General features: G+C 35.6%; 1 protein-coding gene across 2 annotated transcripts in view; it reads left to right on the top strand.

The window, feature by feature from the left end:
* SGCE (sarcoglycan epsilon) overlaps window positions 1-20,136 on the top strand; it is a 62,918-nt gene that overhangs the window by 2,092 nt on the left and 40,690 nt on the right. The window contains exon 2 of one of the 2 annotated variants that reach the window (XM_011363482.2): window positions 13,517-13,624. The exons of the other annotated variant lie outside the window; for it this stretch is intronic. Within the exon in view, the coding sequence (XP_011361784.1) occupies window positions 13,517-13,624 (108 nt within the window). The remainder of the gene's footprint in view (window positions 1-13,516; window positions 13,625-20,136) is intronic. 2 annotated transcript variants of the gene reach the window in all.

Consider the following 20,136-nt stretch of genomic DNA (forward strand, 5'->3'; position numbering starts at 1 on the left):
CAAGATCACCTGTAACCTCTTTATTCTAAGATAACCCCAAGAAACGTTATGGAATTCACTTTTTCAGACTTCCTCTATGCCTATCTATGTGCCTAACTAATATATATTTTTCATAGTGATGTAAATGTAATTTCTAAAAATTAAAAATGGGCGTAAATTTTTCTCCACTATTTTTTTCCAAGGAGCCTTAACTGTCAAATAGTATTACATTTTCAGAGACTTTTTAAAAAGGAAATAATATTCATTTTTCTAAAATTGAAAATTTAAATGACCATTAGTACATATATACTTAAAAGCAGAGAACTGAAGATTTTGTCTGATCTCACTATTCTAACATACACATAGTTATCATTTTGGTATATTTCCCTGTGGTTTTTATTCCCCTACATATAAAATAATTTTTACTTTGCCTTAGAAATAGAATTTTCTATGAAAAAAAAAACATTAGTAGATTAGTAATTTTGATAGACCTTACTTAAAACAACAAAACTATTAAAAATGAAAACAAAATACAAGGTTAATAGACAGTACTTTAGATACCATTTTTGTGTTATCTAAAGCAACAAAACATTAAAAACCACCCCCCAAAAATTAATAATTTTAAATACTTTTTTGACATTTAATATTATAAGTGAATTTTGGATTTCCTCGGATATTTGTTCCCAGTGTTGACTATTTCGTACCCATTTTGTACAAGATTACATGTAAAGCAAAAAGAGTTGCTAATGTGCATTATCTGTTATATCAAATAGTAAATGGGCATTGTTTTGGACATTTTAATCCATCTTAATGAGAATTTGCTGCGGATCTATGAAGCTGTGGATTTACCACCTATATTTAACTTCTCAAGTAGTGGGAAAATTCTATTTCAAAACAAAGTGGGATTTTCACATGTCAGATATTAACTAGACTTTCTATTTGGACATTTTACCTATTTTATGACAATTTGCTATTTATCTCTAAAGCTGTTGATTTACTTCATGTATTTAGCTTGATTTCTATGATGGTGGGAAAATTATATTTCAAAATAAAGTGGAATTTTCATTTGTTAAATGATCATTGGACTTTCTAGTTGGACATTTTATCTATTTTAAATAACAGTTTGCTATGGATCTGTGAACCTGCATACCTTTGGCTTAACTTTTATTATGATGGAGGATATTTATTTCTAAGCAAAGCAAAATTTTCAGTAGTCAGATATTAACTGTACTTAGTATTTGATCATTTTATCCACTTACTATAAGAGTTTGCCATAAATCTAAAAGCTTCATATATTTAGCTTCTGGTATGTTGGACAAATTGTTTTCTGAGCAAAGTGGAATTTTCACTTGTCTCTGATGAATAAAACCGGTGAGAGACAACCTCAAAGAAATAAAGATAACATGTATAAAGTTTCTAACACTGGTTTTCCACTGATGAAAACCATGCTCTAACCAAAATGCTGAAACAGAGAAGAAACCCTGACATGTTAAAAAAAATTCTCAATCAAATTTTCAAATTGCTTGGAATTCTAATAAGTATAACATTTGTAGATCACACTCCTCCAAAATAGCTAGCCACTTTGTTTCTTTTTCGTTTTTACTAACTGACCACCCTTATTCTATCTGACCCCATAAAACTTACCCTCAGTTCTAAACACCAAAGTGCAAATTATATTGCTGATTCTACTCTCAGTGTAAACAGGACTCTAGATAAATAGATGATATATGGGTTTATCATATATCATCCACTAGAGATTCTTGGACTGGAGCTCTGTTTTAGTACAGAACTTCACAGAAATATTAACATGATGATTTTGTTTTTCTTTCCATCCTTTCCGACCTCTCTAGCAAAGACAGAGAGACAGACGTGACAGACAGACGCACGCACAACACACACACACAAAACATCAGCTCTTTTTGTAAACTTAAGGATCCAGTTTTCTAGTCTGCTATCTCCTTGATATCCAGAAATATTAAGCCAAAAGCAGCAATGAAAATTTTTTTAAAAAGCTGGTTTTTCTAAGAATCAACAAGTCTTTTCAAATGACTATTTTTCTGATGGGGTTTTCAGGTTGGTAGGATCAGGTGAAGTCTCAGTGCTCTTTAAGCTCTTTTCACATGAACTGCCTCCAAGCAAAATTTTCTCTAAGCAAAACTCTGGGTGTCTTCAATTTTTAAAACAATGTAACTGTAGAAAAGACAGTATTGAATTAAAAGCAATCTCCACAGCCTGACACTAGAACAAACATTTCTACTGATGCTCCTTCCTTTTTAGTCTTTGTTCTGTGTGCATATATATTCTTACATAACTCTAATTTTAATATGTTTTTTTTTTACACTTTATTTTGAAATATATGTGCATGTTTTTTACCACAGCATATGTCAAGGCTTTAGAATGCTCTTGTATGTGACATGATATGTAGACTAGCAAGACCGCTTTGTGAGTGTGAGACTGACTGAAGCAGTACCTGCCAGGTGTGCGGGTTACTGAGTTGGGGTTTGGAGTAGTGCCCAGTGAAAGATCACAAGCTTTGCCTTGGTTCTTCTCTTCTTCGAAAATTTTTATGAATGACTTTGATGAAGTTATAGGACTTGGCTTTAAAATCCATGGATGACTTGAAAAGGGATAACTGTTACAAATAGATAACAGAATTTTGGGTTAACATGGTTTAAAATAAGCTATACCACTATGCAAAAAGATACTTTATAGTAGTAAATGCATCATAATTCATCGATGTGTAAAAAAAGGAAGTGACTATGTGGTGGCAATTTTTGAGGAAAAAGGTTAATATGAACCAGCGGCATAATGTGGCTGCAAAAAATAAAATCAAATTTAGATCTTGATAATAGTATAGTGTCCATATGTCACAGAAATTAATAGTACCCTGCTCTAATGAACCACATCTGTAGTATTGTGTCCATCTCTGGTTGTCACATTTAAAGAGAGATGTTGACAAATTAGACAACTTCCAGAACAGTCCGTGGGGATGGAGAGGGGTATGGTGAGCCTGTCATAGGAGGGATCCTCAAAGGGTCTGGAAACGTTTAGTAAAAGTAGACATAAACTCTCTTCTGTTTGCTTCGGTAAGCATCAGTGGGTGAAAGGTAGGGATGGATTTCAACTCTCTAACAGTGTAGCTCAGCAAGGAAATCAACTTAACACCATCACTTGGTCTATTCTTTTAAAATGTTAGAAATATTTACCTTTTTTACAATGAATATTTAATTTGAAGGCCATGATAACATTTTAGAAAAGGACAGCAAAGATGCTTATGATGGAAACATTTTATTTTTTCCAATAAATTGTCTGAAAAGAATAGTCCTGTGTTTTTCAAGTTGATTTCGTACGACTTGAAAACAGCCACAACAGGGCATTTTAACACATTCCTTCCTCCCCTCTCATTCCATTTCAAACATGAAAATTTGAGAAGAGAATTAAAAGACTTTTTTTTCCTGCAAAGCATCCTGGCCTTCACTTGCTTCCTAGAGTTATTCCTTCCCTGGTGTTTCTGGCTTGCTGGGAGAAGGCTTTTGCAGAGTGGCCACGGATACTGGGGGCACCCAGGGTTAAGGGGATCAGGTCGTTGCTGACTTCTGGTCCAGGGCAGCTCAGCCATCCACTGGAGGAGCCTCTTATCCAGGGGAAATGTGGGATAGTTCTTCTTTCTGCAGTCCCCCCACTCACACCCACACACCTTATATATCCTTTCAATACTTAAAATTTCTTGCTTTACAACAGAAAGTAGTTTCCATCAAAAGTAGTTTCTGACACTACGCTCTTTTAAGTTCTCTCCATTTGAGGTTATCCTGGTTTCTGACTGCCTCAGAGCCACATTCTTAGTGTCTCAAACATGCCTTGGAGCAGATTTTTCTTTCCTGTTCATCTGCGTATTGATTGTTTATTCTGATTACCATATCTCACTTTGAAAATGTGATGGCTCGAAATTAATTTGTGGAGTATGCACACAGGACCTCACTTCTGAGGAGTGAGAACCTATAATGCATCTGACTCCACGGAGATAATTTTTATGCTCTGGAGCCTTGAAAACTGAAGGGGGCCTCCAATGCGGGATGTGAAGAAAGAAGAAAACATTCTTCCCATCCCTTTAAGCCAACTTTTTCCTGCTGCTTTCACTACTGCCTCTCCCTTCCATACCCAGAACTTTTAACCTCTACTCAAATGGTTAAGTCAGAAATATGGACTCTGTCATTCTATGTGAAGTATACTTTTAATGTTGAACAAGTTTCTCCTTATTTTCTATATCTTTTATACAAGTGCTGTGCACTTTTGTAAGACTAATAATGCACAGGGCAACTTCCGATGGCTCACTTCCCCGCTGTTGAACATGCCACCGGCAGTCCTGGGCTGAGCTGCTATTTCTGAGAGAGAAATGCTCAAAGATGAGCTTCTGGCTTGGCACCGCTGGCTCACTGATCCGCAGGCGGCTACTTGCAATTCCTTGAATGCAACACTTGCTTGGTTAGTATGTAATCCCAATGTTTAAATTCTAAAACTTCAAGAATTTATTTCTGGAAACAAATATGAAGCCTCAGAACACGAGTTGCTGGCATGATTAGGAATGCTATAGTCTCAAAAAATATGTTAGTACAGCTGAAATGTTTTCTTCTTGAGTTACTTTGTAGAATTTTTCTTGTTTGTATCTTCATCTAAGAAATTTTATGCAATATTGGTGCAATAGCAATTTAAATGTTTATTATTTAAAATGCACTCATCTTTAGCACATTTCACTTTCTACTTAATTGCCTCAGACTAATCAGACTTTTAGAATAGATCTTTGGCATTCTGTACCACGGGAATCGCTACAGCATCTGTTGTGACATGGAAGGCAGACTTTTCTTTTCTGACAAATGAAGCCGCTCCTTTCAAAAATGTTAGGAGTTAGGCAGCTCTGGTGTAAATTCTTTCCCATTCTTTAACTTTTCACTCATTCATCTGGTCACCACTTTGATTATTATGGAGATTTGGGGTTCACTGGGAATTTAAAAGAAGAGATCACAGTTAATTTTCCTACAATAGTTAAAGTGAAATATTTTAGTTCCCAATTTCTTCAGCAAAAGGCAAAAGAAGTAAAGTTTGTCTTTTACCTTGGAATGCAGAAGAAAAGAAAAATATAGCTTAAGGTTTTTGTTTTGTTCTGTTTTGTTTTGTTTTGTTTGTTTTTTTTACTCTGGAAATCGGTGTTTCTTGCCGTTAGGTAAAATGACATTGGCTTTTCTCTCCTATGAAATAGTTAATCAGTGTAGCACTTTTAACATCTTTTATTTTCTGTGGTTATAGAGTTGATTTCAATCAAAGACTAGTGCTGCAGAAATGGAAACAGAACAGGTTGCTACATGTACATAACAGAATTTGAAATGCATGTTTTTGTCTAGCCCTTTTACTTCTAGGGGTTTAGTGTACAAGTATACTTGTGAACGCACTCACAGACAAAAGCATAAAGATGTTTAGTATTGATATTAATTATGAAAAACTAAAAAAAATAATAGTCATCTTTACTAACTAATAATTCTTTTGTTCATCTTTTTAAAATGTGACTGGTTTTGAAACTCTGTATGAGTTGCCGGGGAATACATGGTCCCAACCATTATAGAACTTTTACATCATTGGGGTTGACAGAGATTAATCAAATAATCACACATATAAATGTGCCCTTAGAACTCTGATAAGTGCTACAAACACTACTAGAATTTCTAAGTAGGGGATTTAGCCAGACAGGGGGATTAAGGAAGGCTTCTTTGAGGAAGTACTCAGAGCTGAAGGATGAGTAAATGTTAGTGAGGTGAAGAAGAAAGATATATTTGAGGTAAAAGGAAGAAGTCTGTAGAGGCCCCGGGGCAGGTTGACATGACAAATAGAAGGTGCTGGAAGAAGTCCAATGAGGTTGGCGCTGATAGAGAAGGGGGAGCACAATATGAAAGGAGGCTAGATAAGGTGAAGGGGCATATTCTGCAGGACCTGTTAGACCACTTTAAATAAGTCTTTTTCCTAAAACCTATGGGAAGTCTCGGGAGGGGTGTAAGCAGGAGTGATCAGATTCACATTTAAAAAAGAGCACTTTTGCTGCTTTGTGAAGAAAAGTTTGGAAGGGTCAGAAAAGATTACAGCAGACCACCTCAAAGGCTATCATAATCGTCCTCCAGGATAGAGATGATGACCTCCTGGGCTAGGGTGGTAATGGGGAGATGCAGATAGGAGGGACATTTTGACACAAGAGTGGGTAGCGGATTAAATTGGGGTAGAGATTGGCAGGAAGAGATGTCAAAAATGATTTATAGATATCTGTCATATTCATGAGGATGAGAGGTGGTGCCATTCACGGGATGAGAAATGCCAGATGAGGACCAGACTTTAAGGGAAAGATAAGAAATCCCAGTTTGGACAGGCTGAATTTGAGATGACAGTAAAAAATTATCATTGAGCCACACAACATAAAGCCATGCAATCTTAAAACATGATATCCAAACAAGCTTGAGAGATATGCTAGTGAAAAATGTGTGATCACATTTTGTAAAATGACTATGGTGTGTTTATTTGTGTATGTGTACAAACATGTTTGTGTGTACATAGAATATGGAAAGATGCAAAGACTGTTAAGAGTTAGTACTGCAGGCAGCGGCATTGGCGGGATGACAATAGATACAGGAGAGGGAACTTTTATATTTTATACCCTACTAGTTATACTATTTGAATTGTAATGAGAATGCATGGCTTTTTAAAAAAAGAAAATTAATGACAGTTTCAAATAAACACCCAATAGAAGAGTATTTCTTTTTTAATGTTTTTTTTTTTTTAATTGGAAACTCCTGTAAGCATTATTATATTTTTTATTTGGAACAGAATTTTTTTCTACAGGTTTACTTCACTAAGCCAGTAGCTTTTACACTTTACCTTTTAATCCTTTTCCACTAGATTGCACCGTTACAGTAGCTTTCACATAGTCTACATACTATTTGGTATTCTGCCTTTCACTAATTTTATCAATTTCAAAACAGCCCAACATTTTGCTGATGAAGACATTAAATTGTAATGGTGCCCATAACGACTGCATGTATTACGTATTCAGTATTCATTTTGTTAAGGATCCCACTGGTGCTCCATATTCATCTAATATTTCCGAGATAAAACACAGACAGTACCTTTCCTGGGCATCGGAAACCCATTCTGGATATGCCATGGCTGGGTGTTTTCAGCAAAGGAGTAAAACTACCAAGAGAAGTGGACGAAAGGAACCCTCCCTGCTCCAGTAACCATTCTATCCAACCAACTCTTCTTTTATTGACATTAATTTCCCCCCAGTTTCGATATGTGTAATGCAAAGTTGAATCTTGTGTCCATATAGTTTTGCTTTTGTTGCATTATTTCCACGGAATAAATACCTGAGTTTATGAGAGTCAGAGGGTATAGATTTGCTTCTTATTACATCTGGCTTTCCTCAAAAGGGTTAAACTGCAGCTCTCACTCAGTATGCCTTAGCCAGTGCTGAATGGAAACTTACTAAAAGTACCGTGTTAGCCTTCCAAGAGGCCATGTAGTGTTTAGGATGGTTAGAGATCCTGGGCTGTTGCCTTTGCTCTGAGCAGCCTCCAGCATTTATTCCAAGCAGCCATAGAAATATTGTCATTTTTCAAGTGTCTCATGCCCGTGAGGAAAAAAGAGAGTACCATATTCTATAATGTTGGCTATAGTAGCAATGAGTTCTTTCATTTGAACAGTTATTTTTAGAAAAATCATTTAAAGAAATTAAAATTTTCATATTAGTTGAAGATTAATAATAGCTCACATTTTTTGAGAACATCATCATGTGCTAAGCATTCTACTAAGGGCTTCAAATGTATTATCTCATTTAATACTCACATGCCTATAAATTGGGCACTATTTTATCCCTACCAGATGATAAAACAGAGACACTAAATAACTTGCCCAATGGACAAAAATTGGGATTTGAATCTAGACACTCTGTCTGCAGAGACTTATTAAACACTACCTTTCTGTACTACAATTTTATTTCACTCTAGAGTCTAATGTCTTACCTAGCTTGTGGGAAAATTATAAAATTCTAATAACTTTTAATTGTATTAAATAATTACTTATATGTTATGTCCCGCTGGGCTTTTCTGTTTTAACAAAACTTGGAGATTTCTTATTCTGGCATTCTTGCTTTAAAGTCTCACTGTGACACTTCTCTTAAGAATATCTTTTCCTGACTCCCTGCAGAGGCTGGGGTGGATGGTCCTCCTCAGCAAAGTCTTTTTTCTCCATAGGTTCCAACTAACTTTTTAGCCTTCTTCTTTTAGTGAATTGTATATGTGTGTAGATGTACATAGTGCATGGGATTAATTTCCATGGGCATTGCCTCATTGCTAGCTATTTCTAATCCAGCAGTCACGGGAAACATTTTTTCTGGAAAGAAAAATAAATTCAAGATGACATACTAGTAATAATACTAACATTTCAAATTACATTAAAATACATAGTTTACAAATTGCTTTTCCATTTAACCATTTGGAGGTTGTTGACGGGTCAATGACACGAACTTTGGAGTCAGCCAAGAAATGAGTTCAAAATCCAACTCTGCCACTTACTGACCATGTAACCTGGAGTAAGCAACATAAATTCCTGAGACTTCTTATCTTCATTGTAAAATGGAACTAATAGTACCCACTGCACAAAACTGATGACATAAGGATTAAATTAGTTAATATGTATAGAACCCTTAGTGTAGGGCCTCATGCTTAGCACAAAAAACACGGTAGCTAATCATAATGTCAACTAACACATTTTTGGGGAGAGAAAAATACAAAAAACATATTAATATGAGACAATTTAAAAAATATTACAGATAGTTACATAAAGGAAGGGAAGAGAAAATGTCGAGGACAAGAGACCAACATAGTGACATAGGGAATGGTGAGAAAAGGGAAGAAATATGGGGGACATAAGCTATATATCCAGTTTATGAAAACAAAGTCTGTGTCCTCGTCTAGTAAAATATGAAAAGAGTCGAAGCAGCGAACAGAGAAAGACTTGACAGTTTGATTCTAAGGTGACCGTGTTAATCAGATTAAATTTCATTTGCCATATCCTGCTGTTTACTTGGACAGTGATGTTGGAGTGAGTTATTATTTATTATTTCTATTCCTTGATATTCTGATTAGCTCATCAGCAATCAGTCGCTATTCACAGTTCCTCAATTGCTTTCATGAAGCAGCAAACTCCTCCTCCCCCACTCTGCCAATTATTCAGGTTTGGGAGCGAGTGATGAGTGATGTCTCTTCAGAGAGTGCTTGCCCCAGGCCAGATGAAATGTAGTCCTGCTGCTACAAGACTCAGAATGAATCATAGAATTTTAAGACAAACTTTAAGTATTGTTTGGTTTCTGGGGAATTTAAGGGCATGCCAGTTACCTTTGGATTAATTCGGGCTTCGATGATTTTTGAGAGGGAACATCGAGGAATTAAACAAATTATGTATCTTGATATGCTGGCTAATTGTGTGACTGTCTCCTCAGTTTGAACTGTGTAAATGCAGTATGGGTGTTATTCTTTGCTTCTGTGTTTATGAATTAGAGCAAAACTCACATCCAGGTACAACTGTAGCATAGATTATTATGAACCTAGTGAGCACAGCAGAGTTCCTTTCAAGATTTCTGAAGATGGGCCATTATCTTTGGAAAGAGTCCAAGAACCAGTCTATACAAGTTGACTTACTCTTTGTTATGCATTGGAATTTTGAAAAGTTATGCATAGCATATTTTAAAAGTTAAGTCATATTTTCCCATCCTAAGGAAATTTGTTTTCACAGAAAAAAAAAATGCTATGTTTTTTCCTAGTGAAAATCAAACTTTAAAGTACTAGCTTTTTTCAGTGAGTATTTTGCATTTGTCAATGTACAGATTACAATAATTTTTTTATTCAAGAAGTTAAAGTGGATCAATGATTTTGGGCAAGCCATTAAAACCAGTTATTATCATATTATTGAGATTTCTCCCTCAAGGGGTGAGACTTGAATGTTTAGGCAGATACATCATCCGTGGTATTGTGTCTTTCTTGCCTTTTGTGACATTGTCTGGTGAGTATAGTCAGAAAAAGTTGTTGTTTTATTTAGATTTATTGGACTGTGGTCTTCTGTTGTCGAAGTAGAACTTTAGATGGATCAATATGAAATCAAAGCAATGCCGGCCTTAAAATAGAGCAGTATCTGTGGAATGTGTTTAAACTACTTTACCTTGCCTCTATTTTATAATAGTTGAGGCACCAATCAGATTTGTATTGTGAATTCTGTAAAAGCCAACTAATAGACTGCTCTTATCTAGAACCAAGTATGAACAATGCTCTGTTGGTTCACCTGGCAAGGTCTTGCAGTGGCGTTAAATCTTTGGCTGGCTTAGTCAGTTTCTGAAAGTCAGAGTGTAAAACAAACAAACAAAAATCCCATGAGTTAAGTTATCTCAGTAAATCCTTTAAATCACCCATGAAGTATACTGTGTGTAGTTTTGTATATATAGCTCTGAATAATTATTATGCCCAACATAGTTTGAGAAACACTGGGCTAGAATATAGAACAAAGCGGGTGCTGTCTGGACACTCAGCCTATTCTTTCTTTATGGTAACTCCCCTATCCATGGAAAAGTGGAGAATTCTAAAGAGTGCTTGCATGCCTGCAGGATTTACTCCACTCTCCTTTAAGACCAACCCTTGATCACATTCAGACAAATAATAGAGTCATTTGGTTTTTTTAGGGATTGAACTAGACAATATACATGAAAGCACCTTGTTCATGACAAGATGATGTGATGGATTTAAATCTAAATGTTTCTTGTCATCGTTCTTTGGAAAGTCGTAGAGAAGAATTTGGTTGCTTGCTTCCTGTCTTTCTAGGTTGAGACTTCCTATTGTCCAGCAGTGACTTACATGTTCTTGCAAATTGGTTGCACGTGTGGGCCAGTTGGAGGTAGAAGGGGGTGAGGTTTTCAGTTCTAAGGTCAGCCCTGCATTTAGTGCATATGTTGTGACTCAGTTGAATATCTTATACACCCTTGGGTTCTGTAGGTCTTCTCTTGGCCTTATAGAGTTCAGATTTGTGTATGAGAATCACCTGATAAAATTCTGTAATCTGTTTACCTAGACTTGCCATGGTGGAGTCATGAATATATGTTTTTTAATTTTTTTATTATATATTTGTGGGTACATGCAAATATGTATTTTTAGAGAGTTGCCCATAAGTGATTCTTATGTAACATCTGAGAGGGGTGGGATAGTTTGCCACAAGAGACTGTGAACATTTCTGATTCTATTTTAGCTTAAATTATTTAGGAAATGACTACTGTATTTTTCATGTAGATTTAAAAAGATATAATTTCAGTTATTAAGTGAATCAATCATTTATTAGGTGAATCAGCCTTAAGATTGGTCTTTTAATAGCTATAAAATTAGTACACTTATGTTTACATATTTTAAAAATTGAATACCAACCAAGTTGTTTATTCGCTTGGGATGCTAGGGACTTTGATTTCCATTCCCAGATATCACTGAAACAATCACTTGAGGTTTCATTTGCTTGCTTGCTTGCTTGCTTGTTTGTTTTTAGTAACTTGAGTTTTGAATTGTATTTTTTTAGTCACTTTCAAAGGTAACTCTATATTTCCCATAATTTAGTGTAAGTTCAGAATTTTACTTAACATTTAGTTTGAAAAGGAAATATACATTTCATCTCTAATTTACTAAGATGAGAAACTCTTTCAACATTAAGTTTCCTGTACCCCAACAAATGTTTCTTTTCTTGTCCTTACTTTTTGATTCATGTAGTATTTTCTTTACTTGTTTATACTTGGTCCTACACATTCTAGTTTTGCTTGGATTGTGTCTCATTATTTATGCCCCCTTTCTTTACTTAGTCTCTTTCTCTTTCTGTCTTTTCACAGGCTCGAGAATAAAATCTTTTCCCCCACACGAAAGTAACCAACCCTTCTCCTCACCTTGCTACTCCTCAGTCTATCTTTTTATATCTTTGCTTCTTGATTCTAGCCAGTATTCTTGAAAGATTAACTGTGTTTGTTGCATTTACATCTTGACCTTTTGCAACTTATGCTCCTATTACTTTATTGGAACTTCACTTTGCAGGAGCCACCAGAAACTTCTCATTTTCCACATCTAGCAATCTTTTCTAAGTTCTCGTTCTCTTTGAACTTTTTGCAGTATGTGAGGTTGTTGATCATGACAACCCTTCTGTTGACATATGTGACACTTCAGTCTCAGTTGTCCAACCTCTCTGACTGCCTGTCTCATTTGCTCAATCCTCTGCTTTTGCTATGTAAATGTATTAACACAGTCGTCTGCCTTTGCTGTCCCTCCCACTTTTCATGCATTCCTTCTTGCTATATTTCATTTAGCTCTAAGAGCTAGGACAAAACTATGGGGTACACCCTAGGGGATCCCTGGACTGAGCTGAACACAGAGGGAACATACCTGAGATGGCTAGAGGAAAGGAGATTGAAATGGAGATCCAATGTTGTAGTCAGGAAAATGGTGCCCAAATATCAAGTCTGAAAGGTAAGAGTGAGAAAATGGGAGAGTAAGCTGTAAGATTGCTAGTTTATATCATGGAAAATAGGATAGACGCATGGGTCCAGACATGAATGTATATCTTCTCCAGATCACTTTGTACACAAGGGCCCAATGTGTGTTACCTGGGAGTATGATCTCTTTAAGGAATTACAGTGGGGCTTTGGCATCAGCAATCATTCTATTTCCATTTTCTTCTTAGATAGTTTCACATGGATATCCAGCTGGTACCCCATATTTAACATATTCCAAATTGAATTTATCATGTTTACCCTAAAGCCAACTCCTTTTTTTGGGAGGGGGTTTCACTGTTCTTTCCTTCTGGATCAGACATTCAAAGCCATCTTTGATTCTCCTTTTAGCCCACATCCAGCAATTGGAAAAGTATTATCAGTATTATCTCCATGATGTCTTCTAGTGGCTCCACTGTTACTTCCTTTTGCTTCAGCTGCTGAGTAACGGGCTGGTCGCTACTCTACAATCCAGGAATAACACCCTATTTAGTATCTTCTAACTCCACTTCTATTCACTGCTGTCAGTGTAGTGTTTCCAAAACTCAACTGTGAATTTAAAAGACATTTCAAACTTATTCATTCATTTCTAGCCAGAGATAATTGCTTCTTCCCTCAGTGTTTTTGTAGCACTTATGCTTTCTACCATGGTATATTTATGTGTAATTGTTATATACATATTATATATTATGTATATATTTCTGTGCCTGAATTATTAATCCTTGTAGATTGTAAACTCTGTGAGGGGGAGGAACTGTGCTTTATTTACCTGGTGTCTTCATATATTCCTTGTATTGACACGCAACAAATATTTATTGAATGGAATTAAACAGCTAGCTGGGCTGGAAGGAATCTGATCCCAGTTAGTTGTAGGTGATCTATGATAGTCATTTTAATTGAACATTAATTTCATTTTTTGTGCATTTGTTTTATTCTGAAAAGCTTTTTTATTAAGCTGTGCTGATGGCATAAATGGAACAGTTAACTGGAAGACCAAACAGGCCAACAATTTTATTATCAGCAGAAAAATGGCTGCTGGGAAGAAAGATGGTGAGTTTAGGTTGTAAATCTAAATCCCTTTTGGGGAGTCAATTCAATGTCTGCTTCCAGTATTCCTTTTGCTTTTTTAGTCATGTGTGGATATTTTCTTTTGATAAGTCAATCTGAAAACATTAAATTTTTGTTTTCCTAATCTTCTAAAACTTCTGATTCTCTGTGTTCTTAATCCATTGTTTTCCAAGTGTTTTTCCTTTGCTATAATTATGCCTTTTTTTTTTAACTAAAAATAATTCTTACATTCTTAACCTATTGTTGCCCCTTATCTAGTCATTGGCTTGTCACTTATAAAAAATTGTCGTAGTGTGGTTATTATAACAATTTATTTATAACATTGACAAACATTAAGAAGTACATTTAACATAAATCACTTTAAAACAGTATTAATATAACCTTAGAAAAATCGTCATAAAATAGTTTGGTTAATTATGGATGATTTTTTGAATGATTTTTGTTGCAAAACCATACTGATATGTTTTGCTATTAAATAATTAGATGACATTATTTCGTATTTGAAAGATGACCTGACTCTTGAATAATTGATTGTTCCTTCTAATTTTTTTTTCATATCTATAAATATGTCCATTAGCAATATGCCAGGACCTTTCAAATAATGCATTTCATCAAGAAGAAAAAGACTTACTTAATAACTGAAAGATTAGTTGTTTTCAAAATATCAGAGATCACCATGAGCTTTCACTCAATATTGTATTTCTTTGATTATTTGCCTTTAGCATCCCTCTGACACCTCCTTCCCCACCATTACACCACACGTACGCACACACACAATTTTGACTATATGTGGTCATGAACATTAGTAGGATGGTAGCCTGGTCTTCATAACTTTGAGGCAACTGAAATGTTTGTAAAAATAACAATTTAAAAATATTTTTAAAAGAGTAGTAATCGTGTGAGCTAAAATGCCCTTACTGCCAGATAAATCCTCCTGGGTACCTTGTAGAGTGATTCCTGGCTTGCCTCATTTTCTTTATACATCCCTGAAGTTAAGGTCCCTAACTTTTTTCCAGCCAGCACCAAATTATTCTTCAACTGAAATCTTCTACCCCTAGATCTGTTTCACAGTAAGGCAAAGGCTCCCAACATCTCTTCTACCCTGCTTCTTTGAAACAAAGCCACAAGCACCTTTGCATTTTTAAGGAGTTTTCATTGCTAATATTTATAAGAAAACATAGAGTTTTATGTTAGTAACTTCCCACAAAAAGATCACAAAATTTTGTTATAGGTAGTACTGAATACACTTGTTCCAGGACCTACTCCATCGTCTCATTTTCCTTTCCCTACTCACCCCTTAGATCTCCTCATGGGATTGTCCCTGGTTTCTTTAACGGAATCACCCCTGACTACCTTACTGTAGCTGGTTCCTTCCTCAGTCAAGTTGAGTGAGAGCCTTCAGCTTCTTTGGCACTTTCACTCTTCTTGTTCCCTAATCTTTCTAGTCATTGTCATCAAATGGCCCTCAGTGTTGCCATCTGCAATGCACTTCTACTCTGTCATCTCCCAAAGACCTGCCCTGATTCTGGTGCCTCACACGAGATCCCCTAAGACTCTTCCCTGGACTTGATACCAATTGCCTTAACTTGCAGTTATCCTTCCCCTTTTCTTCAGTTTCTTCTTTTTAACTTTGATTCGTAGACATCCCGTTCTCTTTGACCATGTCCCTCTGTTTTCTATTTGATTTGCCAAAAAACATTATTCTCAAACCAGCTGTTAAGCCCTATCAAGTCATCTACTATGGTGCTGTTCTTGGAGAAATTCACTTTTCCAAGACCTTTACATATAGCACTTTCTATAGTCTCCAAAAGATACATCACTCTTCCTGTTTCAAACTTCATGCTCCCATTAGACCTCAAACTTCTTTTTCCCTTGGAGCCTGAGCAATAACTGTAGTTATCCAAATAGAAATGATCAATGCATGTTGAACTACTGAAATTACCAGTTTAGGTTATCACACTCTCTTATTTCCTCGGTTTCTCATTTACTCATCCTCTTGCTTTTTCTCCCTTTCTGTCCACCTCGTCCAATTTAAATTCTATTATTATAGTTCTGTATTACCAAAATATCCTATACAGAGAGCAATAAGTTTCATCAACTGTGTGTGTGAAGAAAATTGTTTCCAACAGCTTATGTAGTATAGTAGGGCATTTTAAATGTTATTTCAGATCTATCAAATGTTCTTTGAGATATTCTTAACCATGAATCCCAGTCATCTCTTTTTAACAATTTCTGGAGAGCACAAATGATTATGAGAGCGTTTACATAGTAAAAGTTTACCGAGTGCATTTTTTGTGTGACTTTCTTTTTAAAAATGTTCCAATTCTTAATTTTAGCAGTGGGATGGTGCCTCTTCTGTAAACAGGATTTCAAGGAATTTAAATGTCTCAGACCAACATTTTCGGCATCATTCTACCTTGACACATTAAGTGGTTACAAAAATCATAAAGGGTGCTCTGACTATGGACTCCTTTTTCTTTTTCCTGGAGTAGGGGGTAGATGAACTTAAAATTTACTCCTGGAATAATTTAAATAAAAAGAGCTAAGCCTTCATGTTATTCCTTTATATACTTCACTTAGATAAACTTCTTCAGATTCTCCTTTCTTACTTAGCACACTCATGTTTTAAAATGGGTTAGCCTTAAGTTTACTGATGAATTTTCATTGCTTTTCCCCCCTAGAATCAAAGAGAAAATCAAAATGATTCTGTCCTGATTTCTTAATTATTTTCAACTTAAATATTAAACTTTAACTGGACATTCATGAGAATGAAGTAATATGTACTCTGAATAATTTGGTAGAATTTTCTATTGCCATTTTAAAGGAGGCTTCTCCTTAGCTTACTGATCGTCAAGGGACTGCACAGCTTGAAGACAGAAATTTTTCTCTAGATGGCTTCTTCTGTCATTGGAGAGGAGCAGGGCTTAAAGTGTGTATTCTTCTTTGCCTCTGAAATGTGGCAGTCAGGAGAGAGGACCCACCCTCTTCTAGGACTTCAAAAGACTCTTTACCAGAGATGTGAGTTTCTTCTTCTTGGCTCTGACAATGTGGGCTGAAATGTCTCCTTCAAGTTTTTTCTTTCTTTAAACCAAAGAAATTTCAGGTTGGTTTGTTTCTTGGAATTGTGATTATCAACTCACTTCTTTTTATTGTGCAGTGTAATTATGATAACTTCATGAAATTATAGAATGAACTTGGCTTATCTGGTCAAATTCTGGTTTGTTGTAAAACAAGAGAGATAATTAAAGTTAAGGTGTTATGCAAGAGAATGAGCTTACTGTTGTAGGTTGTAATAATATTATGTACAGTCACCAAATGTATTACCTTAGGTTTTCAAATCAACAACATACACGATTACCCGAGTTCAAGTCCTGGCTTGTCCTCTTACTAGTCCTGTAGGGTTGAATCTGTCACTTAGTCTTGCTGGGTTCAATTTTGTTATCTGTAAAATGAAGGACTGAACTCTCCAGGAGAGCAAATGCATGCCTACTCCAATTGGTAGAATCTGTCAGGAATTCTGGGTTGAGTAGAATGCTGAGGCCATATCCCAGTAGGAAGTAATGCTATGATCTGTCTCTTAGCATGCCCAGACAGGATGACATCTAAAGCCCTTTTCAACAGCAGCGTTCTGTGAGACTAAGTTTATTGATCACCAATTAATAATGGTGTGCAACCACTTTCCAACTGACATTTAAGAAAAAAAACAACAAAACAAACACACGTTATCATTACAGGGAAAATCAAGATATTTAACTTCAGTTTAGAAAAATGGTTTCAGTAAGTGCCTTCGGGGGCGGTGGGGGAGGGGGAATTGGGAGTGGGAGTGGGGTTTGGGAGTGGGAGGGGAATCTCAGGAAGAAACCCTTCTGCTTTTTATAGAAAGAGACCCAACTGATGATTTCCCTTCTGCCTCTTGAAAAGTGGCCACATCTCTTAGAAGAATGAAGTTTAAAAAGGCAGATTAATGCCTTCCCTGCGATGAATTCTATAGCCCAGTCATGGGCTATCTGTGACTAAAATAAAAACAATAGTCAACCCCTGCCATATGAATGGCCTGTATCACTTTGATGTTGAGTAAACTGAAAGGTGAAGGGCAGACTGCTGAGAAAAGCTTTTGATTCAAAGCCAACATTTATAAAGCTGGATTGCTAAAACACAAGGTAAATCTTAAGGGAAAAATAAACAAAACAGGTTGTGTACCTGTGGTTAGATATTGATGTCTCTCAAAATATTTTTCTATAGCAATTAATTAAATTTCCATTTCACTATATAAATAACACATTAAAAATAAATTAGGAAAGAAATCATAAAGTATCAGCCTCTGAAAACCCTGAAATGAGTTCTCTTGATGCAGAGATAGCAAATGGGATTTATCTCTTATAATCGATTCCAGTGAATTGGTAGCAGCTTCTTGGAGTGCTGTGACCACAGGGGCTCTGAGCCTCACAAAAAGCTTTTAGCCGTTAAAACTATAAAATATAAGACAGGCCGTATTTTTCCCATCGGTACTTACAATTTTTAATTATTAGGGGTGATCATATAGTTAAATAAGTTTATCAGTTGTATTTTTAGTGTCACTTTCTTTTAGACTAATATTCTAATTCTTAACTTTAGCAGAGGGATGGTGTCTCTTCTGTAAATAGAATTTTGAAGAATTGGATGTCTAGTTGTTTAGGCAAAAGTTTCTTTTACAAGCCATACCGAATAAGTAGCTATTAATTATTGTCTTGACATCTTAAATGTATTTAAAAATCATCATTCTTACCCAGTTTTTTTCCAGATTACTTACTATTAAGGCAATACTATTAATAGTTGGGAAATATGCACTATATTATTTAAGTAATTTGCACTCATAAAAAGCACCCATATCATGCTTCCCAATGAATAGCTTACATCTTAAAACTCTCTGAACACAAAAGGCAAATTAACAAACTCGAAATACATTTAGAAACAGACCTTAATTTCTTATTAATTAATTACTTATTAATTATAGTGTGTTATAATATTCTTAGGCTGATTTAGCTTTTGCTAAAGGTAATAGATCACTTAATCAATAGATCTCTTTGTTTACATTATGCAGTATATTTCCCACACATCAAATACATAAGAAATTATTTTATACAATTTAATCCATTCATTTTGTTTTAACAGTTCACGTTTGTGTAATATATGAATTGAATCAAGACTTTCTATGGTACACTTATTTCTGAATGCATTTAATACGTGGAGTTTACACTGCCGCCCCCCAAGTAATGCCTATATCCTGATTGTAATAAGATTAGCTATTCAGAAGTATACTGCGTCAACTAAGAACCAGGCAATATGCCTTGAAAAGGTATTTGGATAGCCGAAATAGATGCTGCAAATGCAGGCTCCTGTTTTTCACATCAAGCAGAGCGTGCGTCAAGACAGTACAGATTTGTTCCTACTTGAACACGCAATCCCACCTCATTTCTAAACCCTCAGCAGATTAATAGCGACAAATTAGAAGGGCTAGAGAAGCTGATATAGGAAACATATGGATGGCAATGAGAAATGACAGCTGACAACCTGTCCTCAGATGAGAACACAGAAAATCTATGAAACACACAGCCTTAAAAAGCATTAGCAGACGGGGACCTGCTAGCGCTAGTGCGATCAGTAAATGACAGGGCTTGCAAACAGTCCATAAGGGCGTCACTGTATAATAGAGCAGAGTGTAATATTGATGTACCTAATGATGATCTTCTCCCGTCATGAAAAAGGATCGACTGCTGAGTATTTTTGGAAACTCAGCTCTCTGAAATGTTTCCTTCTTGGGGTTCCTGGTAAACTGAGGTTTTACTGTATCTCTTAAACCGTAAAAATTAGAAAATGAAATAAATGGACCCTTTAAAGTGATTAATTTGTTAATAAAGCATCTATGAGAGAGATATACACATAATAGATACCTGATAAAGGTCACCTGGACATGAATATGAACGTTACTTTATGACTTTCTTCTCAAAGATTTCAGAGGAGAGATAGCTTTAAGATTTAAATTTAACCGGGTCTTGCCGGTTCTTAGACTCAGTAGCTAGTGTATCTTTATAGCCATTTACTTGTTCTTGGTGATATAGAAAAAGGACTGATAAGTGTTCTCTGGACTTTTTTGTAGAGAAGGGACTTTGTACGTGCCTAGATGCCATTAAAAGTAATTGTGAATTGTGAAGTTATGTGCTGTAGATTTATTAGCAATGCACTACTATAATCTTTTCAAAATTTAATGTTTACTAAATACATCCAGATTTGCTTTTGTTTGTAAGTCATTGTAAATAAGCACATCGTCATATTTTTATTATGATGTTGCTCCCCTAGGGAGAACATGTTAAATGGGTCATTATTGCTACCGCCATCACTGTCCGTTGCTTGGTTCTCTGCTCTCTGCCGTACATTGTTGACATGATCTGTAGTTTCTATACCTTATGATGAACATGTAGAGAACAGTTTTGTGGAACGATTTTGCCAGCATGGTA

Source organism: Pteropus vampyrus, unplaced genomic scaffold (assembly GCF_000151845.1).
Source record: "Pteropus vampyrus isolate Shadow unplaced genomic scaffold, Pvam_2.0 Scaffold4, whole genome shotgun sequence".
NCBI lineage: Eukaryota > Metazoa > Chordata > Mammalia > Chiroptera > Pteropodidae > Pteropus > Pteropus vampyrus.